This window comes from Centropristis striata, chromosome 20 (assembly GCF_030273125.1).
Source record: "Centropristis striata isolate RG_2023a ecotype Rhode Island chromosome 20, C.striata_1.0, whole genome shotgun sequence".
Classification (NCBI taxonomy): Eukaryota; Metazoa; Chordata; class Actinopteri; order Perciformes; family Serranidae; genus Centropristis; species Centropristis striata.
In genome coordinates, this window is record NC_081536.1 from 13,897,887 (window position 1) to 13,922,336 (window position 24,450).

A 24,450-nucleotide genomic window follows, 5' to 3' on the forward strand; every position below is an offset into this window, starting at 1 on the left:
GGCTCAAGTTGCTAATCAAGCTGTGACAATGACAAACAATGACCAGTGCACAGAAGAGGAAGTCTTGGCCCCGGATCTCCATCATCCATCATTCAGATATCCACTGGCTACACTAGAAATATTGCCCATGCCTAAATTGTGTTCAGACTCAAAGCCAATGGGTTCCAAGATTCACAGTAAAAAAGTGAGATATAATAGATGCAGATAAGCATGTTTAACTGAGCAGTTGGCTACTTGTAACATAACAGGAGAAGAATGACAATCCCAGAGTACTAACACAGTTTGAACAGATGGTGAAAACAAAAAGTAAAAGAAGAAGACTTTAGAGGCTCCACTTATCTACAAAACATCATGTTCTGCTTAGTATTTAAGCCAAAACCAGGTTTCTGGAGGATTATATTACCAAACTACTACAACTTCTACTTCAGCAGATTAGATGTGTGACAGTATGGAGGCTTTAACATTCTGCTACCTGGTTGACAGACAGAAGCTCCGACAACCCCGTCATCTAAAGATGCTGAAGGGAGATTAACTCACCGTTCAGCCAGCGTGTGGGGGCATCTTCTGTCTTCAGTGTGGGGGACGGAGAGTTGCGGCGGATATCTGGAAAGCTCCTAAACTCGTACTGGGAAGCTGTATACATCTGCTTGTCTGGAGGAAAAAACAATGAATCAGCTTCTTCAGATTTTAAGGAAAACTCTGGAGGTGGCGGACAGCTACTGAAGGACTTACCAATGATAAGGCCTGTGTAGCCTGTTGTCGGGCCGTAAGGACATTTGTCTCTACCCTCTTCAGGCCGAGATGACATCACAAACCTCTCCTCATCCTGTACAGGAAAAAAAACAAATTAGGTATCACAGAAAAACCCCCACATCTGCAGTCATGGAAAAAATGATTAGATCATCGTTTTCTTCAATTTCTTGTTCATTTTAATGCCTGGTACAGCTAAAGGTGCATTTGCTTGGACAAATAGATAGAGAAATAAATAGAAAGATAACAACACAAATAGCTCATAAAAGTTTAATTTAAGAGCTGATATCTAGACATTTTCAATGGTTTTCTTGATAATAACCAAAATTGTGAAAATCATTATCAAGAAAACCATGGAAAATGTCTAGATATCAGCTCTTAAATTAAACTGTTATGAGCTATTTTTGTTGTTATCATTATATTTGTCCAAACAAATGTAGCTAAAGTTGTACCAGGCATTAAAATGAACAGGAAATTGAAGAAAGCAAGGGTGGTCTAATACTTTTTTCCATGACTGTATGCAGTGAATGCAGCATGCAAAGATATTGCAAATTAAACAGAAGTATTCAACAGAAGTGGAAGGGCTGTAATGTGTTTTGCATTGACGTACTATGTATGCACAGAGGGGACTGAAGGCATGAGTCCCACACATGTAGAGATGAGTTGAGTTGAACCTCTGGAGGAAGCGGATGTGATTAAAACACTCCGTCTGGAAGAGGAAGCCAGTAAAGATATTAGGTAACGAATATCAATACATAGGAGAGAACCAAACACAAAAAAAGATGAAAAGAGAGGACTGAGAGAGAAAGAACTAAATGCCTACCTTATTGTCTTTTCCCTTGAGCAGACACTGACGCTTTTGCTCGGGGGAGGCTTCCCACTCAATCTAACACACACCACATAACATGCAGTAAGAAAGACAGAAAGAGTTGGATGATTTTATATCACTGACTTACATACATTTTAGCAAAACACCACAGATCTGACAGCATATAAACAGGGCGAGTAATCCCAATGTTGCTTTAATAATTCATATGTTACGAATTTTGACCTTATAACACCTGCATTTAAACAGACAGCAGCAATTATTCCCTAACAAAGAAAGTCGTAACAGATGTATCTACAGCATGCAATGCAGGAGTGGTTGTGAGGGAGTGTTACGCACATACAGCAATTATACTTTATAACAGATGCCAACACTGTATTAGCATAATTAGCACAATGGCTTAATGTCAAGTGGTTATTTAAATAGCAGCATGACAGGCGAAAAACAATTTTCAGCTTCTGTGGGTGCTTAAAAGGATATTATCCTGCAACATGCAATAGTTAGACTAGACTCATATAAAGTTATGGACATAATTTAAAGTTATAATCCTAAAGATTTCAAGTTGTTTTGGTGACAGCTGTCTCAGAGTTCTGATCGATACAATTACACATTTATCGATCAGTGGAGGCAGGAAACGTGCTGTCTGCAGCTACCCTGTCAGAAATACATTCCCATGAAGATTTTCAGATCTGCTGTGGCTACACTTGTACCAAAGAAAATGTGTTTCCTCTTTAAAATAACATCTTTTTAGCTCTTCTTGATTATATCATTAATTGATATATGTACATTAATGTTGTCAGATGGGATATTTTGAGGGAAATCTGTCACAATCATGAGAACAAATAGGTGTTACTGTGTTAATTTTTTAAAGGCTTTTTGACACACCAACAAATCCACCCATCTGTTTTTTTAAGCAAGCTGAGTAGTTGTGAATCACATTCATCATAATCTACAGCGTGGATCATTGGCTGGAAAGAGGTCACGTGAGTAGAGATGCGTAAACACAGATGTAGGATCCATGTGTTGCTATCCTGATCGTGTCAGGAAATAAATTAAAACGAGACAGCAGAGACTAAAACCAACTATAATTCATCGTACATTATGGCGTTTTTGGCATTGCTGATTGTGCATCGTACAGATGGCAAAATGATCTTACAAATATGATAATTATCATGCATCTCATAACATTTCTGTAAATGACATGTGCAAGTTAACACCATTTAAAATCAGAGTGGAAATAGTGGACTCCACAACTGACAATGGAAATATTATATAGAAAGGGAACTAATTAATGTATATATGGAAATTATAGAATGAATTGTAAATTTTAGGCCTAAATAGCATAAAAATGGGTTTGACATGAAGAAAATTGTATGGATTATAACTTTTAAAACTCAAAATAAGGAATGGAAAGGAACCAAATGTCCTATCTTAATAACGGACCCCAAAATTAATTAGAATCTGAATAAGCTTCTTCAACTCGTTGGTGGGTCTGTGGGGTTTCAAGTTAAAACTGGCAACACTGGTTGAGATGGATAGTATGCTAATTATTGCATAAATTAGAAACTATTTTTGTTCCAATATGTGGATGATATTAACATGAATCGTGTATCTATTTAGAGTTACAGTGAGAAGATACAGTAGTTAGTTTTTCATTTCTTTCTCATTAATATGCAAGTTTATGCAGCTTGATGCTCCTGTGGTGAAACTGTGAGTTATTGTGTGAAAAGTAATGTGACTACACATACACACACACACACAAAGGGGTGACATGGGAATAAATAGTTTTGCCTCAAAATGAGATATTGTTGACTTGAAAAGTTCCTGCGTTGTGGAATGCAAATAAGACCGTGGCAGAGTTGAAGATATGGCAGCTGAGGTGCACAACATGCAGCAACACAGAGACAAACAAACTCACAGTGAGAGCAGAGCTGGCTGAAATGTCAGAGGCATTGAGAGCGAATACAGCCCCCCGGGCCCCGACATACAGGCGTTCACTGTCAGCCTCCAGCAACATGGTGCTGTAGTTGACTGCAGAGGACTGGAAACGTCTGCAGCCCTGGAGACCTGGGAGGAGAGGAGAGGAGAGGAGAGGAGAGGAGAGGAGAGGAGAGGAGAGGAGAGGAGATTAATGAACTTGACTTTTTATAACCCCAGACTTCTTCTACTACATCCATTTATCAAAACAACATTGAACAGCCTGAATAACGATATGACTGGTGAAATCATATCGGTTATTTGATTATTTTCCATTACCAATTACCTACCTCCTATTTTGTCAATGAAATTTGATCTATAAAATGTCAGTTAATAGTGAAAAAACTTCAGTAAAGTTTAAGGTCATGTGTTTAAATGTCTTGATTGATCGAAAAAGCAAGAAATCTCCATATTTGAGAGTCGGAAAAGAGACATTTTTAATTAATCATTACTTACTTGAGCATTACTTTGATGAGATTATCTCAATTAATCTCTTAGTTGACTAATCGTTGCAGCTAAAGTCAGTGGAAACAGAAACCAATACAAGTAAATAACCCAGTTCTTCTTTTGTTGTTGAACTTCCTCAGATATTATCAGTTGTATATCCCTGGTGTGATTTTTGAACAAGAGAAGTGGTTTTAACAGCATGATTCTCATTCATGTGGCTATACACATTACCACCTGGGCATATCTCTGCACAAACACTGTGTACTGCTGCTATTGATCATGTGGGTTGAAAAATAACACTTTTCTGAAAAAAACAACTGCAGAATTATACTCCAGGAATTGACTTATTTATCCTCTATATTAGTAGTTTACTGATTACTGTATCATGCACACCTACAGATGATGGTGTCATCTGCATGTTTATGTAATAATTTGACCAATAAACAATGAAAACTTCCACACTGCTGCATATCCGTACACCAACACTTCCTTCCCGAATGCCTTTGGAAAGCCCCCAAATGTGCATAAAGTTCTTGCCATCACAGTGGGGGCATATTGAGCACACAAGAGTGAGTGCTTTTTCAATCAAACCTGACAGTATGAGAATAAAGGGAGAAATAGAAATCTATTCATCGTCTGTGATGGATTTCTTGCCGTATGATTGCAGAACGTCACTGCGAAGTGGTAAGAAGGCCTCGCTCTTTGATTCTGGAGGAATCGCTTTAAAATCTGATTCCTTTTTTTAGACTGATAGGAAAAATAATTCTATTAAACTCCATTGTACTGTAGCTGCACAGAAAATCGCTTTACGTGACTTCACAGTTCCCTGTGTTTAGTCAGAAATAGGAAAAATACACAAAAGCAAACAAAATGGGAAAAGCAAGATATATTATCTATAGCTGCCTTTCGACAGCAGTAATGTTTAAGGATAGACATTTCTGACATTACTGTTTATCTACTGACTTTCCCTTTCTCAATTTTAGTGCTGAAATGATAAGACAATCAGTTGATAGACAGAAAATTATGTTCAGTTGTTTCAGTCATTTATGAAGCAAAAAATGCCACAAAATCTGAAGGTTCCTATCATCTAACCTATAGCAAAGTTCTGGTTATTTGTGTTTTAGGGATGCAACTAACTATCTTCATTATTGAATAATCTGCATATTATTTTCTTGACTAATGACAATGACGACACTATATTCATAGTGTGTTAGCATGCAAACATTTGCTCTTTTGGAATTAAGCACAAAGGACAGCTGAGGCTGACAGAGTTATTCGTTTTGTAGGTATTTGGTCATAAATTAAATTGTTGAAAACCAAATTCAAATTTTGGTCAGATGATGGCGCTATACAAAAAATCAGAGAGTGGTAAAATGTCATCCTGAGAGAAGCATATAGGTATATATACTTTATTTAAACAGGTAGTATCATTAAAAGAGTAAAAAAAGGAAAAAATATATATTCCTAATCGAAAAATTGTCACACTGAGCTTGTCCAATAGTTTTGGAAACATTTAACCTAAAACCATATATAAAAGTCATGGTGGTGCAAGCGGAAAATTCAGGTTAATTAAAGTCAAAGATATTTCTATAAAGGGTCACTGCCATACATAAGAGCCCTGCTGCTTCTTTATTCAGTAGTTCCAGCATCACAAACGTAAGGATTTTCTGCTTTTCTCAGTTTTATATATAGCTCCATATAGCCCTGACCAGAGTTGAAATTACAACCCCAGGAAGGGCCAATAAAAGCCAAGGGATTATGCTTATCCGACACAGCTCAGCTGAGGAAGAAGAAGATAATGAAAAGAGGCCCAACACATCATCAGATTTCAGAGATCCACTTTTAATGTGAGTTTGCTTTGTGTATATGTGCCCTGTCCAGTTTTCCAGGCTTTATTGGGGTGCATCTGTTTTGACAGGACAAGATACTAATGAGGATCTCTCAAACAAACACCCAGCAAAGAGCAAAAAAAACAGACACGCACATATACACACGCTTACACGACATGTCATGAAGTCACTCGCTGCAGTCGTGAGAAGCCAGACAGTTATGTAACTTCAAAAACATACGATCCATCAGGACTCCACTTAGCCTGGGTCAACATGACACCACTGTCAACACACGCACTTCACAGACACAGAGAACCTCGAGGGATGTTATAACCACAACATCTCCACAAGACAACTGCGGTGTGACCTAACCAGCGTCTTCACTTGTGGAAAAAATTACAGCAAAGTTGTATTTTAATATCTCGTTAAAATATCTGATGCGACTAATGCTGAGCAGGTTTTACAATCAGCTGGGGAGGAGTGTTGACAGCAATTAAGAGCCACAGAAACTTGAAAGCGTGCCACTTTTCCTGCCTATTGACGAACACAGTAGCTCAACTCAGCCACACAGAAAAGCATCAGACTCCACGTCCCCAAAGAAGACTGCATGGTTATCAAGTAAGCCGTCATTAAGATTCCTATCAGCTGCTGCAAAACACAATCCACTCTGCTCACTTCAGCAGCAGCAGCAGTCAGATCCCATTGCAGGCTGCTCCTGGGTGATCAGGTGTCTACTTCTCTTCACTCGTTCGCAGCAGGAGGAAGAAGAGTATTGCCTGGATGGGATTTTGGAAACAATAGCTTTTCCTACGTGATGTGAGTGCCTCATTCTGAGTGAAGACAACGCCTAAGTTTCCTCAGTGTAATCCGAATACTAGGACAAACAATATCTGACAGCTGGAGCCTGGTAACTTAAAACTACCTCACCGAGAGCGTGATGCAACAGAGGAAGATGTAGCAATGGTATTCGACAGAACATTTAGCCTCCTTTAGGCTTCCAACATCGTGCGTGAAAAGGCGCGTTTGATTCATTCTATAGGGAAAGGAAGTGGGCAAGGGAGGCAGAGAGAAGCTCAGATGATATTGTTTACTGAGCAAACACTTGGAGGGAGCTCAGCTGATCAGCACAGTACACAGTGTTCAGACACACACACTCGCTGAACCTCTAGGCGGTGGACTGTGACGTGACAGCCTTACATATAAACTCACACTCAATTGTCAGGCCTGTTTATGGTTCAGAGTACACCGACGGACCGACAAGGGGGTACTGAAAAAACAAAGTTAAATCCACCAAGTACTTTGAGACAGGTTGATATCAGTGTGCCTAATGAAAAAGTATTTAGATTTAACACTAGCTCTAGCCCTGGACTGTTATTAGTATTATCATTATTATCATTATTATTATGATTAATAATATTACTATTACTGTAATAGTTATTGTTATTATACACCCACTTTTCATTTTTAATTAAATTATTATTATTTTTTTTCATTATTTAAATGTTTTTTCCCTCTCTTTTTCTACTTAAATTAACTCTATTATTATAATATATTATTATTATTGTTATAGTTATTAGTAGCAGCATTGGTGGTGTCACCCTATTTTTATCTAATTTAATTCATTTTAATTTTATTAGTTTAATTATTTGTTTCTTTTCTCTTTTTCTACTTAAATTAACTATATTATTATTATTATTATTATTATTATAATTACTATAATTATCTATGTTAATAATGTAGTAATTGTTATTAGTAGTAGCATTTGTGGCGTCTATATAAAAAAAGATATAGCACTAGTTTTAACTCTTTTTAACAACCTGTTATCTCTGTGTCTTGCCAGCTTTGTCTTGCCCCTCAGCTCCTCAAAACTGAGCTCTGGAATTCGTCAAACTAATAACACTTAACGACATCGCTCCCTCACATTTTTTTCTTCATGGTGATGTTGGAATAAGAAGTGTGTTTGGCCATGCTCGTGTGCATGCGTGTGAGATTTAAGTACCCCACACAGGTTTGTCGGCTTTGCCTTTAGGTTGCTAAGAAACACAGAGATTAAATGGATTAGACGTAAGTTTGCATATCGAAGTCTTCTCATCACGAAGAGGGAAGCAAAAAAAAAAGAAGAAAGGAAACAAAGACTTGAGGTAAAGATGAGGCAAAGGAGTTAAATGAGGGCAGTGTGACCATGAAAAGTGCAAACTAATGAAGAAAGAAGCTGAGGTGCACAGAGAGATGGATGGTGGGGGGGGGGGCAGACGAGGAGCGGAGTTGTGTAGGAGGACCTGTGGGCAGCCTGAGTGCTAACTGATGATTTACTGATACTGAGATAAAGGTATCAAGAAAAAGGTTCACAGCGAGTGGAGTAACAGGAGGAAAGAGACGGATAATGAGTGCAAGTCGGTGATGTACTGTGAGTAAGACAACTGTTAAGTGAAGGAGAAGAGGGGAGGAGGAATATTGTTCTACAAGTAGATTTCATAAAGGGAAATTGGCTGCAAGTCGAAGTGTGAGAAAATGGCTTTCACATATCTATCAACTAATAAAGTCCAGGATCAGATTACGACACTGACTTAAGAAGATAGTAGGGGGGGTAATGATCGATATACACAGTTGATAAAGTTTAATTGTAGTTTCATTTTCATTATGATATGTTTGGAAGAGATTAATTAATAACGTTTTGGGAAGATATACACTTTATCTGTCAAGAATAAATCACACTGTCACAATCACAAAAATATTTTATTCAACTTTATGAGTGACTGTAGATTAATTAATAGATAATAGATTAATTGGTGAACAATCCAACATGCATCAATGCAAATGGCCTTATCCAATCTTTAAAACTCACTTTGATTTTGACAATTGTTCTGTTTTGTTTTGAGAAGTAAACTGAGCTCACAGATAGAAACTATACTGGGAATGTTCATAATTGAATAATCATAATAAGTTAACCCATAATAAACATTTGCACTTAAATGCAAAAGGTGGTGTACTGTACTGTGAGTAGTGAAAGAGAAGAGGGGAGGAGGGATATTGTTCTACAAGTAGAAGTCATAAAGTGAAATTGGCTGCAAGTCAAAGTGTACACGTGAGAAAACGTCTGTGTATCAACAAATAAAGTCCAGGATCTGATAACGACACTGATTTAAAGAGATACACAGACACGCACACACGCACACACACACACACACACACTTGCCCACACATGCACAAAAGAAGAATACCGTATACGGCCGTCTTGCGCCATACTACAACGGTTGTCATGGTTACGCTGCTTCTGAACTAGCTACAGTGGTGTCAGTCTCCCCGGGTGCTCCGCAGGGATGCAAGTGTGTGCACTTCACTCATCTTCCTCTGTCTCTGTAACACCCCAGGCTACATGCCATCACTCACACCAGGTAAAATGAATAATAATCACACTTTTAGTTGGGGAAAAAAAAGATGATTTACAGGACAGGTAATTACCGGAGGCAAGCGGGTTTATGCGCAAGTTGTTGTGCACACAAATGAGACTGAAGAAGAGTGGAAAGAGAGTAAGGGAAAAGGGGAATGAGCTCTGTCAGGAGAGAGAAGGAAAATAAAGAAAACAAGATAAAGAGGTGGCACTTGAAATACTACAGGAGACTGTATAAAGAGTTTATTTTCAAATGAAGATATTCTCCATTTGAAGAAACAAGTTACTGCTGGGACCAAGGCCGCTTTAATGCACGGGCTTACCTGGGCTGAAGCCCAGGGGCCTCCCAAGTTAAGGGGCCTCCCATGATGAGCTGAAAAGGTCACATTGTTCTGTAACTTGTCAGGTTTTCTGTCAATCACTCTAATCGCACGTTACGTCACGCAATGTAACGTAACTTACGTGGCTGCTGATTGATCTAAATAAGGGGTGACCCACGTGCCCGGGTGGGCTTACCTATCAGAATGTCTATAGTTAGTTCTGGGGCGTGTCCCTCTATGACTGTCAATCAAAGATTGAGTGGAAAAATTAAGCACCGGAGGTAGGTCGCTGTCCCACACACCGGGGGGAGCGGAGGAAGATGTGCAGGCCACGAAGGCCGCGCAGGTGGATGTAGCGGGAGAGGAGCAGGGGACCGCCCGCAGCAGCGGAGGGGAGGAGGAGGGGGGAGCACACGAGCCCCAGAGAGAGGACCAGGCTGCAAACCAGTCAGGGGGAGACTGAGACGAGTCAGATGACCCGTACAACAGTGACCCGGGCCGCTGGGGAAACAACAATGACCCAAAAGTGAGCGCTTTTAGGGCGAAAATGGGACCGGAGTCCTGTCAAAATAAAGACGCTAACGTGTCAGCATCGGAACGCCAGTATAAACAGCAGGAGATTTTTTCTCAAAAATGCATTTTAAACGCAAACTGAGTAACGGAGAGTGTGTGCCCAGAGAATGGCTCTGTTATTCACCATCAGCAGGTACTGCGTTTTATAGCTTGTGCAGGTTTTAAACTGTTGTGGTTGTCAGTGGTGGAAAAAGTATTCAGATCCCTTACTTAAGTAAAAGTACTATTACCACACTGTGAAATTACTCCACTACAGTAAAAGTCCTGCATCCAAATCTTACTGAAGTAAAAGTAGAAAAGTATCAGCATCAAAATCTACTTAAAGTATGAAAAGTAAAAGTACTCGGGTTATGCAGAATGGACCCACTATGATTGTTTTATATATTCTAAATATATTATTACATTATTTGTATTGGTGATTTAAAGTATGCAGTGTTTTAATTTTGTAAAGATTGGGCTCACTTAATTACTTGATATACTGTTAAAAGACGTAATTAAAAAACGTCTAATCACTTTACATTGATCATATATATTATGTTAAATCTCGACCTGAAAAGTAACTAAAGCTGGCAGCTTTATCCTAGAGTAAAAAGTACAATATCTGCCTAAAAATTTAGTGGAGTAGAAGTAGAAAGTTACATAAAATGGAAATACTCAAGTAAAGTACAAATACCTAAAAATTGTACTTAAGTACAGTACTTGAGTAAATGTACTTAGTTACATTCCACCACTGGTGGTTGTGCATTGTTTTTGAAATGCATATTTGCTTAGATGTTTGTCTAGATTATACTGCAAATCTTCTATTAATGTTGCTCAGTTTAATCTTTTTGGTACCTGGCATTAGGCCATGGTGCTGAATGGAGTGTGTTTGTGTGTCTTTGTAGGTGCATGTGATTGTTCACAGGGCCCACTGAGGCCAGAGAAGAGGCTTTGATCTGTTGCTTTTCTTATGCTTATGCTGTTGTTATTAAGTTAATAAGTTATTGTTTGTTTGATTGTATGTTTGTGCAGACAGGTGATGGATGGTGATATTTTTCATAACATTGTTTAAGATCATCCTTTCACACATTTTGGTTTTATTATCACCATAAGTTGCTGTGTGTGGTTGTTAAATAAAGTGTCTTGTGTTTATTCTCAAGTGGGCTCAGTGATATGTTAATAACAATATTATTGTGTTTTCTGACTCAAAGAGGGAAAACTCACTGTTGTATGTCTCGAAAGAAACTAATGCATTTTGTGGTGTAGATTACCTAGATATCACACTTTTTTTAAAATGAGACTCTATAAATCGAGGGGATGGGGGGCCTACAAATCTCTCAGCCCCGGGGCCTAACATTAGGATAAGGTGGCCCTGGCTGGGACTAAATGTAAAGCACTGCTATTATGAGTAAAGAGTTGTCTTTAACAGGGCCTGTAGAACCTGATAATGTAATAACTTCCCGATAATGTAATAACCCCGATAATGTAATAAAAATCTCCACTTGAGTCCATTGAAAATGTAATAAAATCTGATAATGTAATAACTTCCTGATAATGTAATAAAGTGCATTTCCCAATAATGTAATACACTTTTTTACCAATAATGTAATAAAGTGTAACATTAATGGGAGGTTATTACATTATCAGGTTAGCCTTCATTTCGCAAGTTCTGATAATGTAATAATTCCCCAATATTGTAATAATTTAACAGCAGACCACCCATTACTTGGGTTCAGCGCCACCAACAGGTAAAAGCTGAATGTTTATTAACTTTTGACCCGTTCATCCGTATTTCACAAACGAGATATCCATGACACACGAATGCATTCAACAGCTTCTTGAAATCTAAAAGGTGCTTGGTGTTATACTTTATTACATTATTGGTAAAAAAGCGTATTACATTATTGGGAAATGCACTTTATTACATAACCGGGAAGTTATTACATTATCAGGTTTTATTACATTTTCAATGGACTCAAGTGTAGATTTTTATTACATTATCGGGTTCTACAGGGCCTATAATGCTCATTTTCAGGTTGATACTAGTATTTGCTGTTTACACATTTTGAAGTTTTCACATTTTGAAGTTTAAAAAGCGCCTTATTTTTCATGTTCTTCATGTTGTCTGTCCCTTTACGCCCAGTCTGCGCTGACTGGTCCTCATCTCCGCACTGTTGCAAACTTTTCAGACTCTGAGTAAATTTATTCCTACAAAGCTATTTATTCAGATCATTAGGGAAAAAGCAAGAATCATGTTATTGAAATTCATTGTCATGCATGCTGCTCAAAAGTATCATGATTCTTCTGCCAACAACACGAGGTCTCTTCCTCCTGGGCAGTCAGCTGACACTACCACTGCTAAGACAGCTGATGCAGCGTGACGTCAGCAATATACAAATTAACATATCATGCATCTGGTGACTTTTAGCAACTTTTGGAGCTAGTGATTAATACTTTTATTGGAAAAGAGTTGGCAACACTGGCTTTCTATGTCTCTGTTATGCTGTCTTTGGATCTGGGGGAATGACTGTAATGGTGTTTAGCTGCACTTTCACTAATAAAAGGTTCTCCACCAAAAACTATGCAGTCAAACATGTTCCAGCAGATATCGGATCCACAATTTGGAAGAAACGAACAAAATCAGCAACCAAGAAAGGATTCCCTGGCATTAGCATGTAGCTACATAGAGCAGCGTATGTAAACTGCAATAATGTGTCCGGAAGAGATGGCCACAAATAGAAATTGATCAGGGGTTGGAGCTGAGGGTATGAAAAACTGTTGGAAACAGAGCATTCAGAAAGTCAAGACCTGAGGTATTTGCTCATAGGGAAAACTTTTACATAGTTTCCTTCAGTATTTGAAATGTTTGCCATGTTTTATATAAACATCCAACAACATTATATGTATGACATAAAAAATAAAGAAAAGCATGATACAGCCTCTTTAGGGTATTTAACAAAAAAACTGTTGAAGGTTTGACAATTATTTATGAATGTTGTTACGAAGCCCCGCCACTAATTTAGCCAAACACATTTTTTTTCTATTACTCCAGTTTATTTTTACTTATCTCAAAATTGTTTTTGAACAGGTAGTGATGTTCTCTTCTACAGTTCCATGGTCTGAACCAGAGATTAAGAATTGTGCTGTCTTTTATACAGGCTACAGTGGTCACACACCTGAGGGCTAATAATGGATCATACCATGTGTACCGGGGGCATAGGAGATTTTACCTTTTTCAGGGAGAATCGGTACGAATTGGGCCATTATGATGAGGTATCTTATTTTGAAATGGTGATTCTTTAAATTAAAATATATGTTTGAGTGAGACCTGTCATTAAGAGATGTATGGAGGTCAAGTGAAAGGTGATTCATTTAATTAGCAGTTGGTTGGTGTTGGGGAGGGGCTTAACCTGTATAAGTGACTGACTGACACCCAAGGCTGTGGGGCAGTTAGAAAGTTGGAGACTGACGTTAAACACTCCAGGTGACCAAGTGTGATGGTGTGTGTGTGTGTGTGTGTGTGTGTGTGTATTGCTATGGAGGTCCCAAGTCTTTTTTACTGTTTTTTCACAGTTTTGTTTTGTAAATAAAAGCACCTCAATCCGATTTGCAACTCCAGCCATCTTATTGCCCTATCACAGTGACCCAACCTGTTTAATGTATGACAAATGTGATGCACAATTAACCACAATATGCAGATTATAGAATGTGTGCTTGTGTCTGTTCTTACCGCTGCTCAACACAGTGACGCGTGGAGTCACATCCAGGTCCAGGGGCGTCCTGAACGGGTAGCCGGCTGCCGCACACACACAACAGCTCAGAAGCAGGAACTGCACCGCAGAGGATCGAGCTCCCTGCATCTCCACAGAGCGTCTCATGGGACACACACTCCACACCAGGTTGTATAAACACACAGAGACACTCACACAAACATATTCACCCTACAACTCCCACACACACCCACTCGCTGGTACTGGCAGGCAGGCGGCCTCTTTTACCGTGCTGTAGCGAGGACCAAAGGAACCTGAAAGAGTAAAGCACAAAACCAACAGTGTTAGTAGTCCTGTCTACACTGGAAGGAATACAAAATGTTGTGTATGTGGGCTGAAAGTGTCACCTCAGAAATTTGAAAAAGAAGCAGAGCTGGTGAAGTTGAGCGGCACAGTTCAAACACACTAAATAAGCTGATGTGGAGAATTTCACAGGGATGACGACAGAGATATGAAAGAGGCACAAAGTGCATTCACTCAATAAAATATTGGGGGCTTTTGCAGATCAGTTGCGCTGTGTGAGACCAGGGGGCCGGCTCTCCATGTTGCAGAGCCTCCCAGTGTGTGAGCAGCAGCTGCCCAATCTAAACACATGACTGCAAAGATCATTAACCAAACAATGACTGTCAAACAGAGCTACGTGCCGATATCGCAAGCAAACACGTGAGGATTAAACAGTGATGTGGAGCAATCCAGATCGATAAGGTGTGAAACCAGTTCAACAGCAGACATACCTAAGAGCTGCCAAATCCACGAGGGGAAAGATTGTGAAACATAATCATCTCTAAGATGTTTGTGTGGTGATGTGAATGCAAATGTTGTTCCAAGCAGGACAAGACCCTCTTTTGGAGGAGAAAAGATGGTGTGTGTGTGTGTGTGTGTGTGTGTGTGTGTGTGTGTCACAATTACATGCACCAGTGCACAAACCAACACTGAGAATACACCCCATACAACTGAGCATCACCGACCTTATCCAATGTTATTAGGAGGAATGGTGACATCTCTCTCTCTCTGTCTGTCTCTATTTCACTCTCAAACACACACACACACACACACACACACACACACACAGAAACACACCCTCTCTATCTTAATACTCCTCCTCTGTCTTTAAAATGCTTTCTCAGTTCCAATTGTAAACAGTCACACTCTTTTTTCGTTTTCCTCACACAAAGCCTCACTAAAGAGTTGAACGTCCAGGGAGGCTGCTTGTTCCTTACAAACACACACATGCATGAAGACACACTCATAGAAATCTATTCAGTCACACATGCATTCATGTACACACACTCACACAAATCTTTCACACTCATGCATGAATACAACAAAAAGTAGTAGAAATGTGAAGCCACTAGCACAAGTATCTGTGACTGCACTCTTACAGAAAGTCCCTCAGGGCTGACACCATGACAACGGCCGGCTTGAACGTTGCATAATGTAACGGACAAACACAGCAGCATGCAGGTGTGGATCAGAGAGATGCTGTTATTTTAACACTAGGCTGTAACAGTAAGACGGGAAACCGCAGGCTCATGGACGTGCTGCAAGTACTGTATACACTGTGATATTATCACCTTTTACTACCCACTGTTCCACCCACAACACACCAGCACAGTGCAAGACTGTTTGTACTATTAAATGCTGCAGGAATATAGACCTAAACAAATAATATATGTCCACAGGATAGAAAAAATAATGTCCTGTTGTAAAATCATATGGAGTTAAAATGATGGTGTTAAGTGGTTATTCTATTTGTTTTTTTTAATACGTTAAAAGGCACCATAGTGGTGGTTATGGTTTTAACCCATCAACAAATCGTGTTGATACACATTATTGTTAAACATTTCACAAAACGAACAAAAACGTTTTTGTACGTTAGATTTAGGTAAAAATCTAAGTGAGATAGTTAATCCATTACACTGAACATTTATTCCTCTTTATTTTTCAAATAAATAGCTCTCTGATGCACTTGCAATAACGACTGTTTTGCAAATGAATCTGTGTTTGGCTAGCAGCCAAAAACTCTTGTAGTCACAAGTTACATTGACAGGAAAGAAAAACAAGGCCATAAGAATAACAGGTAAAAATGAAAGTAAATTTTGTTTGTTACTGAAAGGATTAACTGATCAATAGAAACTGAATCATCAAATATTTACTTCCTCCTGCTTCTGAAATGTGAGATTTGGCTGATTTATAATCTGTTCATTAAAATACATTTGCGTTGTGGACAAAGTAAGCAATTTGAAGACGCTGCCTTGGGATTTGACAATTTCTGTGACAATGTGATGGATTAAAATATGAACTTTTGCACACCTGTGGGTCGACAGGTGCACCACAAAAGACCATAAACCGACTTTAATAGAACACAGACGGCTGCACACTGTCATTTATGACTGAATATAGGAGTATATCAGCAAAAAAGGACATTTATTTGCATTAAAAATGTTGAGTTCTTACCAGCTGACTCTTAGGTCTTGGATGTCGGACTTTCCTTGAATACACTGCCAAGGAAGAGTTTTAAAAACCACCTCTGACGGTGAATGCATTATTTTGACAGAAAGAAAGTCTGAGCTAAACGTAAAGTCGACTAAATCTCCACAGGGACGGATTTCAGGTCTCTGCAAAGGGATATCTCTACTGTACTGGAGCAAATTTAAACCAATGGGCAGACGGTTGGAAATAAATCTCTAAGCTCTGGAAATGTTAAGTATTCTCCAGTCTGGGATAGAAATGTACAACTACCTGGACTCCTCTCAATTTCAGGATGATCTTAAAAACACAGTGAAACAAGGTTCCTGGAAAGCCATTTGGGAGATGTCACTTTTCCACTAGTATCAACTACATTTTATAGGTTTTTACAGCTCTATCCTGTCCCAGTCTGGCAAATACACTTTAGGGACACCAATTACTTCAGTTGTGCTTCTCTTTCAGGATGCGCTGCCTCTCCTAAGACCTGTCAAACACTGTAAAGGTGTGTCAATCGTCCTCCCAGACTTGTCCAAGCTCCCTTTAAAAAGGTGGTGCAATGAAGGGCTCTTTATATGTCATTTATCTGACTCATGCACGGCAAATCACTCAAATGTGCTGTCAGGGTCTAAATCCTTTCAGTCGGTGTGTCAGTCAAGCAAGTCCTGATGTGGGCTTCTAAGAGGAAGTGGAGTCTTTTCAGATGGAAATGTTTCACAGGAATATGACGGAAAGGGAAAGAAAGCAGCAAGCGAGGAGGTAAAATGCTGAAAAGTCCAGCAGCGCAGAGCAAAGAGACAGTAATTGTCACATTCATGATTCTCTGTCATCTAAAATCCATTACTTCTGACTTGCTCCGAGTATCCCGAACCCCCTCAGTGCAGAAGCTTTAAATAGTTAATTGGCCACTGAGCACTCCAGTCAAAACTTTGAGAAAATGTAAAAAAGAGACATTTTTTAAACTAAAATGAGGGCTGACCCAGAGGAAATCACAGCGACTCTACTACTCAAGACCTAACCTTTCTAATCTGCCTTCCTCCTGATCTCGCTGCCAGCTCCCAGTCCCATGACATTCATTCACGGAGATGGATTTTATCAGGCAATTATAAAGTGTCTATAAACCTGCCTGAATGCAAGAGATTGGAGCACTGCGGTGACAGCTCCATCAACAGACAACGGTTGTCCCAGAGGACTTGAAACTCTGTTTTTGGAGTTAGATATGCGTGTTAGCGTGAGTGTGTGTGTGTGTGTGTGTGTGTAACAAATAGTAGAAAAGATTACAGTCAAAGCCATTGAGCTGTGCGTCATCTGATAGACAGACCGCTTTAAAACTCTCTTGTTTCACAGACAGACAAAGGAAGCCAACTGAACTGAACTCCATTTGTTCCCCAGTACTGTAGCTTTATACTTTGTGCTACAGTCACTTTGTGAGTGCAACACTGGGCTCTTTAAACACACACTGGAGTTATTCTGACAACACGATAAAGGACACAAAACAGTGTATTAATGATATATTCTTTGCCATCATTTATAATTGTGCGCAACAAAACCTCACAGTTTATTTGTGTCATTTGTTTGAATCTGAATCTTGTCCTCTCTGGGTTAAAGGCAGTCCAAATGTGGCAATGGTTTAGAGGCTAAAGTCTAAAATTCAAGGTTTTTGAGGGTTGTGAGGGTAGTGACACTCAAATGCCCTGTGAGAGGATCTGCCCGTTTCTAATTTACAATGAAAATAACTAGATTCACAACAGATTTTGTTTTTTCTTTAAATGTCACTAAGATAAAAAACAAAATCATTAGAGAAGTCATTATAAAGGATTTCCTTCCACTAACCATACTAACATGTCATTAATCTCTATTAGCAGTTAGATATGTGGGCTTCACTGGGTTTCCCTAAAGGTCTAATGATTAGATCACAGTTACAAAGACCATCAGCTTGGACAGGAGACAGCTGATCTTCAGCAGATCAATCACGCTCCTCAATTTCCTTCAACATCATCAGTGTGTGTTTACAGCTGATTGACTCTAATCAGAGCTGTTCTTGCTACATGTTTTACATATGAATCACAGGCTGCAGCTTTACATTGCATGTTGATCATTTTGCCCACATCTTTGTTGAAAGACTATCTTTCAGACTGAGAGTCGGTCCACCAAATGCAGCCCCTGATGAGTCGTAATGTGGCAATGCAGTAAAGTGAAGCAAGAGGGCAAAGAAAGGGTCAGTGGGTGTTTCAGATTCAGCTGTTATTAGCCAATTTTACACACATTAATGAGACCAATTCTTCCCTCATTTGGGGATATCTAACAATAAAGTTGAAAGGATAAGTCGACTAATCGATTAAGTGACCAACTTGATATTGGTTATTCGTTAAAGTAATTTTTCATGCAAAGATGGCAGGAAAGGAGTTTTTTAAAATAGAATACTTCCTGCTTTTCTCTATTTTATATCATATTCAAATGGATTGACAATGCAATTAAAGACATCACCATTGGACTTCAACAAAATGGGGCGGACATTTTTCATTATTGTCTGATAATTTACCCCATAACCAAACGATTAATCGAAAAAATAATCGGTAGATTATTAAAAAGACTTAGTTACAGCCCTGTCTTACACCTGCCTGAAATGGCTCAACTCAGAGGCATATCTTCCATACTGAGACGTTAATTATCCCATATTTTAAGAGGATATTATACAAATAACACAACTCTGTACAGGATCATTGCATTACTGTCATACAGATTTAGGGAGATTAAAACACAGCTCGACGAAACTGAATCACAAAATAAACTATATTCCATCATTGTAGGCTATGAACATAGGACAAATATAATAAAGATAAACTCTCTACTATAAGTAATAAAGGCATTTTCTGTGAGTGGTATCAAAGCCACGGTCGTGTGATATTCAGTGTGTCTTACCTGAATCACGTACAAATTCCTCGAAGAGAAAGATATGTACGTTTCCTTGAGCTACAGATAATCCAAGTGGACTTTGAACGCCGAAACACACTCTGAAACAGACAGACAGCCACTGACAGACACACAGCTCTAACACCGAGCCTCCTCTCCACTCATGTGCCGTCACAGGTGGCCCGCCCTCCCACGACGCTCACTCACTTCTTCGCGTTTTTTTTTCTCCTCTCAACCAGCAACCCCTGAATCAGGTAACACGGTCCTCATTTTCCACCAGCTCGTTGATATTTGATAATATGACGGAGCCTGGCTCGTTGTGGCACTTTTTAGGGAGGGGTATCACGAGCTCCAACCAGCGCGAGGGCAGTTACAGTTATGAAGCAAAGTGGAAAAGGTGCAAAGATGCAACCTGTCCACTCAGAGCTGCAGGGCGGCGCCACACTGACACCTAGTGGGCACAGAGGGAACTACAGGCAACCAGGTGTGCTGGTTTTAGAAAGTCATTATTCACTTAATTAATTACTTTAAAAGCAACGTCGAAACTATATCAGCTATAAATTTAAGGCTACATTTCCCCATGTGAGTATTTATTTAAGATAAGCTTATTTATAGAAACACATAAACAATAAAGGCAAGTTAATATGTGATTCTCCAGCAATTCATGGCGTTTGATGCTGTTTTCCTAATTCAATCAATAAGTTTTGCATTAAATCCCTTGAAAACTTCAAATCTCATCAAGAGTTTAATCCTGTAACACGCTTTCCCCATGTAAATGTGTTATCCCCCAACTAAATGAAAGTAATGTATTGCAAAATTCTGCATACTATAATCCCACCAACAAATTATTATGTATTGTGTGTTTGTTGTAAATATATGTATTTTGTAAATAAATAAATAAATAAATAATAGTAGTAATAATAATAATAATAATAATAATAAAGAAATAAATACAAAAAGTTTATAAAAGAAAATAAAAGAAATATAAAAAAGTTGAATTAAATTAAATTAATTTGCATTAAATAAAGAATAACAATGAATGAATGAATAAATAAAAAAAATAAAAAAAATAAAAATAAAAAGGAAGAAACAACGAAACATCTATTTTATGAATGCCAGTACACACTAGGATTCTGGAGGGGGGGAAAGACAACCATTAAATTAAACTGGAAGCCAAGGATGTAATATTATGCCATGAAAACAAAAAACCCCATAAATTTTAGTTTAATTTCACATCCATAAAGCAAAGTTCTCCACGTCTTGCTCATTGTTCCTCAGCATTGCATATAAGTGAGTCAATGGGTGTCTTGAACTGGTTTTTAGTAAGTTTCTTGAAATAAAGTTGGGGTTATTAACACATTTCACATTGGTGCATATATGAAAATGTATATGCCAATACCAATAGATACAGATATGTTTGTGAGAGGCCAATATCGGCAAATGATATCAGTCAGGCTCTAGTTGTGTTCACAACCTGTTCACACTGCCAAATCATCAGCTTTTCAAGGTTCTAAGGTCAATATCAGTTGATATGCTTATGTTTTAAAGCAGATGCTGGATGTTTGAAACATGAAAACACACGCTGTAGGTTTTGGTTCAGGCTGTCTCTGTATTAACACACTTCTGTGCTAGACTCACATTACTCACATTCAGGCATGCAGACATAATTCCACCTGCGGGTCCTAATCTGTTTCCTCGCCTCCCCTTTCCTGTCCTCCAGACCCCCGGGTTAAAATATTATATTCTCTATCTGTAGATTAGGTGAGATATATGGGGCAGCTGATCTCATATCCCAGTAAATGGATGCTATGTACACAGGAGCTCAACACTTAATGAGGGTGCCTGTGAGGAAAGCCAGCTCCATCACTCTCCCCAGAGAAACAACCCCAATGAAATAACATGCCCACAGGAGATATACACAGGACTCCAGTTGTTATATCGCATGAGGCAACAGTAACAACATAGATCAGATATTTATCAGTATGCTTACACCCTGCAGGTCTTCACACTGCTCATAAAAACACAAAGGGCTCCTATGCTGCAGAGATCAATGAGAGCTCTGATTGTGGAGGAAGAAACAGCAGCTATCTGTCATTCCACGTATGACTCTCTCCTCTCATTTATATAGCACTTTTAATCCATTATGGATGCATGTATCAATTATAAATGCAGTTAGTCATGTTCAGCGGGCAGTGTTGATGTTGAATTCAGGCTTTTATCTCAACTCCTTATTGTAATTCAGCAGGGAATTTGTGCAGCGTCTAAAACATTCAGCCGCATATTAACCCCATAAAACTCACAGAGGGACGCAGCAGAAGAAGTTCACCGGAGCCGATTGAGGATGGAGCGTCACAAGTTGTGGGTTACCATGACAACAGAGGTACCTGAAGGAGTGGTTCGTTCACATGAGGACATACAGTACGAGTGAATGCATTAAATACATCATAAGGTGCAGCACTATTTTTTTCATCTATTTTTAACAGGATCATGACAGATAAAGACAAACACATACTGACTGTTATTTCCTTCTGAAATTGTCATCTTTCACCTTAAATTCTGGTTGCTGTTTATTTCTTGAACTGTTCATTTCCTTGCCATACTCTGTTGGGACCATGCTGGTCGTTCTCATTTTATGTGAGGGGATTAAAAGGAAATTAAGTTATTATTCAGCAACACTCAGTAATTATTTAGTCTTGAGACAGTGAAGGAAAAAAAAGCCCTCTCTTCCCCCCCTACAAGGACAGTAAGCAGTCTTCGGCTAATTACTGTTTATACTGGCTTTCACAGAAGCATAATTAATGCAATATGGAACACCTGTTTGCTTCTTGTTTGCTCTAATGTTGAACACAGCAAATGACACAGAGGCCTACTTCTACAAAAAATAACCCCAAAATAACTAATGGCCCACTGTGTTTTAGTTCATACTGAACACACAATTAAAATAAATTAAAAAAAAAAAAATTAAAATAGAACACTGCAGACTTGTATACAGCACAGAGATATAAACAGACATAGTTAGTACACCTCAGTCTTATAGCTAGATAACCTCTATATACAGTTTGTGGGCTCTGGGAGGTGAATGTGTCACCTTCTGTCCAGCAGAGGGCAGCAGAGATTGTGTTTAAAACAGTAAAACGGAGACTTGCATTTCTATTCACATTTGACGACAAAATGAGATAAAAGTCAGCATTTGTGCTCAAACAAGAGGACTATATAAACTTAGTACAAAGTATTTTATTGTAAATGTTTGAAATACTACAGTACATTTGTGGTTATATTTCTGACAAAAGGGCTAAAGAAAAAAGTAACAAAAATAAATACATCTGCATTGACAGAGATATGTGATGAATTGAGTTTTGGGAACTCATTATTTCTTTTTTTTAATTTGACTTGAGAAATTGTCTGACTTAACATCATCGCTTACTGATTATTACAAAAAGTCATGGTTTCCGTTATTACACTTGACTTCTTATAATATCATGTAATAAAATATTAAATTCATACTGCATGACACCTTCCAGGTCAAAGGGCCTCTTAAGAGTTTGAAAGACCTTTTTTCAGAATAGCATAATTCCTACTCACTAGTTATGATGACAGAAATACATGTATACATAGCATCTATGGCATCTCAACCATGTGCCAATTAAGGTATGCAGACTGGCGTCATCGACCACAGAATGAACAGCAATAGATCAATCAAAAGCTTCATCACCATTTTTTTGCTACCATCTTATTTTCTGTTTGTTTATCTGAAACAATGGTGGTCACGACTGAAACTTCACCTCCAGTGCAGTTATACAGAGGCTCAGTCACTCAACAGATGACGAGAAACAAGCCCCCCAAAGATTGTCATGGTATCAGAGCATTTCAAAAGCATCATCCTCCACTCATTCACTTCATGCAAGTGTGTTAGAAAATAACAAGTAGCCCAGAAAACAAGTTTTTAAAAGACTATTCAAAAGTGTAAAAAATTACTGTCTAGCAATAAAAATACTGCTTGTTCCATTTACATCCCAACGTTTGAATTTCTGTCAGTTTAGAAATAGTTCGAGACACTAATTACAAAAAACGAGAAACACAGCGGAGTAAAGGAAAACAATGCCGATAGTGTCTTAAGTACACAGTGCACAGTGTGGCCTGGAAAAATAGGTGAGGGAGAAGAATCCCTCTGTTGTTGATACAGAAAAAAAAGTGCCAGAAAGAGTTCATAGTTGATCCTTCATATTGTTTGGTCTGTCCTTGTTTCTTCATTTCAGCAGTGTCCTTCTCTTCCCCAGTCTGTTAAAGCCTGTGTGTGTGTGTGTGTGTGTGTGTGTGTGTGTGTGTGTGTGAGTGTGTGTCTGTATGTGTGTGTTTTGGAGAGGTCTGGCAGACTGGAATGTGCAGGGATCTTTGTGTTTCAAGCCAGGGTTCTCTGTCTTGGCTTTATTCTGGGGTAGAGCTGTTGGAAACAACAAGAAGACGTGTCAACACTGCATATTTGTACAGAAAACACGCTTATCATCATTACCGTTTCAGTGACTTGTGACTCACCCCTAGGAGGTTTCGGGGAATGTACCCCTCGGTGTCGCCCATGCGTGCCCACCACCACTCGATCTCATCCTCGTCTTCTCTGCGGATGATGGTCATGCAGTCTCCCTCGCGGAACGACAGTTCATCTGGGTTTTCGCCACCGTAGTCCCACAGACCGTAAACCACCCCTCTGTTCATGATGCCCATTTTCTCTTGCACACCTGAGCAGATACAGATTCGAATTAACACAGGAGAAATAATAAGCACTAAGATCTAAAGTGCAGTGAGTTTTTGACAGAAACTTAAACAACAGGACACAACAAAATGAAAAAGTAAAAAAGTAGTAAAATAGTAAAAGGAAAAAAACATGCATAATATATGGCAACAAATATGAATATAAAGAATATGGCAAAGAAAATAACACAGCTCTAACTGACCATAGAGGAACTGAGAGCACTGGGTGTAGCCCTCCTCCATCTCTTCACATTTATCAGCTGCCGTTTGCATGTCGCTGTAAGTCATAGCAAACACAGCCGCACCAGACTCCACCAGAAATTTGCACACTTGCACATTGTTGCAGGATGCAGCACAATGTAGAGGTGTCCTGTGTTAAAGAGGGAGTGGGAAAGGACAAGGAAGAAGAAGGTTAAAAACACTAACCACTATTAGGGCTGCTTGATTATGTTCAGATGAGTTC

At 38.9% G+C, this 24,450-nt stretch overlaps 2 protein-coding genes across 4 annotated transcripts in view; both read right to left on the reverse strand.

Annotated features, from left to right (window-relative positions):
- The window catches only part of sema4ga (sema domain, immunoglobulin domain (Ig), transmembrane domain (TM) and short cytoplasmic domain, (semaphorin) 4Ga), a 31,284-nt gene extending 11,533 nt beyond the window's left edge, over positions 1-19,751 (reverse strand). Inside the window, exons 1-7 of the mRNA XM_059359179.1 lie at positions 19,251-19,751; positions 13,823-14,116; positions 3,495-3,643; positions 1,574-1,636; positions 1,361-1,459; positions 733-826; positions 538-651 (exon numbers count right to left, since the gene is read on the reverse strand). Coding sequence (XP_059215162.1) covers positions 538-651; positions 733-826; positions 1,361-1,459; positions 1,574-1,636; positions 3,495-3,643; positions 13,823-13,970 — 667 coding nt within the window. The 5' untranslated portion in view covers positions 13,971-14,116; positions 19,251-19,751. The remainder of the gene's footprint in view (positions 1-537; positions 652-732; positions 827-1,360; positions 1,460-1,573; positions 1,637-3,494; positions 3,644-13,822; positions 14,117-19,250) is intronic.
- Positions 19,752-23,172: 3,421 nt separating this feature from the next.
- LOC131993390 (apoptosis-stimulating of p53 protein 2-like) overlaps positions 23,173-24,450 on the reverse strand; it is a 30,730-nt gene continuing 29,452 nt past the window's right edge. For all 3 annotated transcript variants that reach the window (XM_059359288.1, XM_059359287.1, XM_059359285.1), the window contains 3 exons: positions 24,191-24,357; positions 23,775-23,974; positions 23,173-23,682 (listed from right to left, as the gene is read on the reverse strand). In XM_059359288.1, coding sequence (XP_059215271.1) covers positions 23,641-23,682; positions 23,775-23,974; positions 24,191-24,357 — 409 coding nt within the window. In that variant the 3' untranslated portion in view covers positions 23,173-23,640. The remainder of the gene's footprint in view (positions 23,683-23,774; positions 23,975-24,190; positions 24,358-24,450) is intronic.